This window comes from Castor canadensis, chromosome 1 (genome assembly GCF_047511655.1).
Source record: "Castor canadensis chromosome 1, mCasCan1.hap1v2, whole genome shotgun sequence".
Taxonomy (NCBI): Eukaryota; Metazoa; Chordata; class Mammalia; order Rodentia; family Castoridae; genus Castor; species Castor canadensis.
The window spans coordinates 198986464-198992202 of NC_133386.1; the positions used below are offsets into that span (position 1 = coordinate 198986464).

The following is a 5739-nucleotide window of genomic DNA, read 5'->3' on the forward strand; positions in this document are numbered from 1 at the left end:
ACCCCAGTATTACAAAAAAAAAGTTCAGTATCAAGCTCTAAATTTCAACTGTGACTCAAGTGACTTAACAATTCCAGTTATATTAACGATGAAAAGAGTATTGAGAGAATGGGATTCAAGCATTTCAGAAGTTATTCTTTGTCTTGCTTAATGTCTTTGGAAGGCCATTAGCTCTTTGTTAAATTGTTATGTTATTCAGTTCTTACACTATTCTGAGATTTGGATAAAGATTCTGACTTGACTGTTGTGTAATAATGAATGAAGTTTTGTGAATGCTACAAATTATTTGTGCCCAAAAGATAAACAACTTAAATTAAAAACAAAAAAATCCATCTCACAAGTTATTTTCAAATCCACAATCTATTCTACTCTTTTCATGGTTGCTAAAAGAAAGGCTCCAAGATTTGCAAACATGTATGCTAACAAATTTGATTGATGAGACATGTTTATAAAATTCTTTAAATTAAGTACATATGATATTTCTCCAATGATATTTTGGGATTCTGCCAAAAGAAGTTTTTATGACTTAGAATTTTTACTTTTTTCTTCTTTTTGTTGCAGAAATGATGTCTTCTTGTGAGGCTTGGTTTTTCCCTCTTTGGTAGAAAGAGAGAGGAAAGAGAGAGAGAGAGAGAGAGAGAGAGAGAGAAGAGGAACTGAGGACTGAGGGAAATTTCTTCAGAGGATTTCTTGTCTCCTTAGTAATTACTGAAGATTCTCAAAATAAGGTGCTTGACACCTTAGAAAGCTTTCTTAAAGAACAAGGCAATAGACTCATTTACATAATTAAATTACATGATCGTTTTCTAAGCATGTACACCAATTGCATTTCCATAAGTAGTAATCACAGAGCATGCATCCTTTTAGTCAACTATGCTACAAAGTACAAAAAAAGTAACCAAAATTACCATTATCAGTTGCACATTGGCCAGGGTTGCATTTGTCTGGTTGAGAAAACATTGTTTGATTTGTCCCACAGCATCTCTGGTGAAGTAATAATAGACAAAAGGCTTTATAATTTCTTGATACTGACTCAAGGACACTGTAGGATTGATGGTGTTAGAAGTGTTATTCCCAAACGGTGATCAAAGAAACATTCTGGGGTTGTTCAGCAAGGCAAAAAGAAAAGTTTTACTTCTGCAGAAGGGTGCAACCACAGACAGATAGGCAGAACACACCTGGGTGGGAAGTCCACACAGGTTATGTTTCTGACGCATTTCCCTGTCCTTCGTGAGGAATGGTCCATGATTGGGCTCACAACACTCCATGGGTAGCTGTTGTTTAGGGTAAGGGCAAGGTTTTTCCAATGCAGAAACATTTTACAATTCAGTGAGAGAGTGATTACTTATAGTTTACAGTTCAGAAAGGGAGTGATTTCTCAAGATCCCTTGCAGGGACAGGGGCTGCCATTTTATAATTCAGTGAGAGAGTGATTACTCATAGTTTGAGGAATATAAACTGAAAAAAAGATAATAATGGTTTGATTAGGCTACAAAAAAGACAGGTCAAGCAGTTTGAGATTAGGGCATCTGGCCGTAAACATCTCTTTGACCACAAGAACCTTGCAGGTTCGAAAAGCATGTAGGTGGAAATTTGGGGAGGTTAGCTGGCATCTATACAATAATAGTTATACATTAACTCCTTTGACAGAAAAGACCTGACTTCAGTTGATTCTCACAATTGTCTGTACAATTATGTTCTCCAGAAGTTTGCAGCCACAACCTGTGAAGACACATGGGAACATGAGCTCATTACCAGTGAGTGGTATGAACAATGGTAATGTTTTGGGGGAATACCTCTTGAAAAAAATATTCTAGGTCTGAATGGAGATCCATGTTTAGAAAGGTTATGGGCATGGTCCAGACTTTTCAGTTCTAGGACCTAAAATTCAGGGTCTGAGATGCCTTTTGGACTTGCTAATTCATCCTTTGTCATGCAAGCCTAGTGAAACTGAAAACTGAATCTTTGTCTTAAATGAACACTCAATAAATGAGACGTGCTGACTTGTTGGGTTGTATTAAACATTATTTGATCTTATTTTTTTCAAAGTCATTTCACATGTTTTTACTCCTATTGAGAATATGACATAGGATTCTCAATTATCCTATAAATATTGGATTTAGTATAATATCCATTAGCTGCCTCAGCTCTCACTATAAACTTTATGAGCCAACATGCAATGTATAACGGGACTACTTGTATTTGAGGTGACCTCTTGTGACCAACTTATGAGGGAGATAGAGCTCAAGGTTTGGATTCACATCAGCTGTTTTTACTCTTGAATCTGGAATTTTTTACTTAATTGATTGAGCACCTTACCTTTTTGACAATGTTCCCTGACATCAGAAACAAGTAAGGTAGGTAATATAAATAAGCTTTGTAAACTATACAAATACATTAGATATGAGACATCCATGTTGAAGACTTTGTGGCTGGCAGAGCATTTTCTTACAACATTATTACAAAGGGACTCCAGAGGTCATGAGTTCTTCTTCCCATCAACATTTAACATTAAGGACTGGAAGAAAATAAAGGCTTCTTGAAAGGTTCAAATCAAGTGTGCAAATGCTGTTTTATGGCACCCAGTACTTTGTTGCTGGGTCATACTCTGAAGACTGGGCCTTCTCTTCAGGAAACTTTCCGTTTCTGTTCTGGAAACACACATGGCTCCAATGACCCAGGTAAGCATGTCATTCTTATCTTTCTCTGGCTTGATGGAAATATGTAATTCTAATATTTGATCCGAGGACATCCTGGATTTTATGGTAGCTGTGACCATGGTGTAATACTCTGAATGGCAATGGCAGAATTACTATGCGCAGCTCCAGTGCAGGAATAACCATTATGAGGATCAGCTTCTTTGATTACCTGTATTTGTGGTGATTTTTGAGAGAATTACAACCAGGTTCCTTATAATGAAGTTGTCCTCATTATAAGGGCTTGGGAATTGGGACATGGTCCCTTGAGTACAAGGTAAACAGTCTGTGGTCTGTTTTCATGTACAAAACTCACCTGCATAACAGCAAAGGAGGATGGCCGTCAGCATGAGGAAAACCACTAACTTCATTTTGAGGCAACTCTTGTTGGCTGTTCTTTTGTATATGAACAGGATCAAGAAATTCTCTGTGGAGGTGAGCACAGAGTCCTGCTCTATTTTTTCCTCAAGGAGTCAGGTTAGTCCCGTCCACAAAATGAGAATATGAATCACAAGATCAGCGTGGCATTCCACCAGGAAAAACCATAGCAAGCACACCTGTGATTTGTTGTAAAATACGAGTGCACAGATTTTTTGACTCTACATTTTGGAGGAACCACTCTAGGGAAACATGGCTATAGATTATTTTTTATAATTATGGTGGTGTCCTGTTTGTCCACATCTCCCTCTTCATTTACATTCTGATTTTCCTCTTCCTTTCCCTTTCTCCTCCTCCTCCTTCTTCCTCCTCCTCCTTGGTCTTTCTTCTCCTCTTTATTCCTCTTCCTCCTCTTTCTTGATCCAACTTCTCTTTTCTATGTTTTCCCTTTTATCCTTCTTCCTCTTTCATTTTTTTTCTTGTTCATACTTCTTTTGCTTCAAATTGCAAAGGGCTTCATTTCCATTCTTACTGTTTTTGATGGTTTCTGTGCAGAGCAAAATGCTAGATCACACACCTACTCTGTGTGCTTTCCTTTCCCAATCTCACTGTTTTCTGAAAGTTTCTTTTAATTTGTAAGAAAGTTATCAATTGCCAACATTGTTACTAGGTATTCTGATAAGGTTATTCTATTTATTTTTTATTTTTAAATTTCTTTTATTCATATGTGCATACAATGTTTGGGTCATTTCTCCCCCCTCTCCCTCCCTCTCCCACCCTACCCCTTCACTACCAGGCAGAAACTATTTTGCCCTTATCTCTAATTTTGTTGAAGAGAGAGTATAAGAAATAATAGGAAGGACCAAGGGTTTTTGCTAGTTGAGATAAGGATAGCTATACAGGGAGTTTACTCACATTGCTTTCCTGTGCATATGTGTTACATTCTAAATTAATTCTTCTCAAACTAACCTTTTCTCTAGTTCCTGGTCCCCTTCTCCTATTGACCTCTGTCATGTAAAAGTTTCTGCATTAGTTCCTTTGCACTGAGGACATCAAATGCTATCTTGTTTTTTTTTTTTTTTGGTTTCTTGCCCATGGTAGGATTATTTTAAATAAGCAATTTCCCTAAACTCATTCATAAATTTTTAAACTGATTTTCTTTTGTCTTTGGTATTGTGTCAGGTATTTCCTTCAGCTGATTGAAAGAATGATGTACTTAGAGTAGCTCATGAGTGCTCAGGGAAGACAGAGCTGATAATAGATTCATCAATTTTGGAATGTGTATTAAGATCCAGGAGGCAGGGCTTGGAGGTTTAGTTCAAGTGGTAGAGGATCTGCCTAGCAAGATTCATGAGGCAAATGTGTCATGACTTGTCCTTGACCAAGTTACAGTTCTGGTCTCTCAGCACTTCCTGAAATGAGGGAAAGGGACCAAGAAGACAGAAACTCTTCCCATTGGGGGTGTTCTCTTCTCCACCTGGAAATTCCCAGGGTACCTGAAAGGACTGGGATGCTGCATCTCCACTCTGTAAGCCTGCTGGGTCATATACCTTCAAGGTTTGCAGCTGTTTAACCTCAGCTCCAATTGTCTACAGGGCATAAATAAAGACTGTGAGTTACAGTGTCTGTGTTCACCTCCTATCTGCACTCATCGCTCACTGTATCCGATTCAATGGGAAACAATGTTCTGTGTCTCTTTTAAAAAGGGAAAATTTACATAGTTCTTCAGAGGCATAAATGAGCTAAAGTGTGCAAAGTCCTTATGCAAGTTCTTGGCACACAGTGGGTACTCAATAAATGTCAATTGTTACCTATTTTTCACATAATTCAGAAAAGTGTTCATGAGAAATCTGTATGATCGCCTGGACTAGTATGATTGACAAACCAAGCATTCTGATGCTGCAGACCGCTCTCTACGCAATTTGTCTCCATAGCTTGGACCACAGGGAAGCCACAAAATGGCTCAGATGGACCCTCTGTGCCCAAGACTCCACTGGTGTGTTATTTAATCTCTGGATTGATTACTGTGCAAATCTCACAGTTTTCTGCTCCAGAGTGTTGCTCCTGTGGACTTCCCTCCTCCCTACCTTGCCTAAATCATGGTTGTTTGAAACACCTTACTCATTCCTTCAACCACCTTAAAGAGAGCCACCTCTGGGCTCCTGCATCTCTGGGAATCTCCTGTTCACAGGACACTATGGCTGTGTCATACTACACAGATGTGACAGGTTTTGTTATTAGTAACTATCTGTCATTCTTTTCTTTTCCTCTTCCCTTAGTTGACCATAACAATCCAACTTTTAAAAAATGTTCTGGAAGGAAGATCTAAGATGGCGACTGGGACACAGCTGCAAACCAGGTGAGCTTCATGAACCAGGGACTTTGCTGAGACGCTGGAGACACACTTGGCTGAGGTAAAGCACAGGGAGAGCCAAAACTTTGGCACTCTGAACCCCTAGCTCGTGGAAGGCTCCTCTATGCCACAATTTATTAAAAGAACAGCCAGCACTGCACACAAAGCCCCACCTCATAGGCCCATGGCAGGCCTTGGGATCTCTGATCCTCTGGCCCCGCTCCTCAGCCCCACCAGGGCAGTGCTCCACAGTCCTGCCGGATCTCACCCAAACTCCCACCCTTCAGGCCCACACCCCTCAGGTCTGCCAGG

At 39.4% G+C, this 5739-nt stretch overlaps 1 protein-coding gene across 1 annotated transcript; it reads right to left on the reverse strand.

Annotated features, from left to right (window-relative positions):
* Positions 1–740: 740 nt before the first annotated feature.
* On the reverse strand, positions 741–3067 carry LOC141419924 (mammaglobin-A-like). The gene is made up of 4 exons (XM_074064426.1): positions 3013–3067; positions 1679–1722; positions 909–1085; positions 741–752 (listed from the first exon to the last, which is right to left on the reverse strand). Exons 1-4 carry the CDS (start codon positions 3065–3067, stop codon positions 741–743), a joined length of 288 nt encoding a protein of 95 aa, XP_073920527.1.
* Between the last annotated feature and the right edge of the window lie 2672 nt (positions 3068–5739).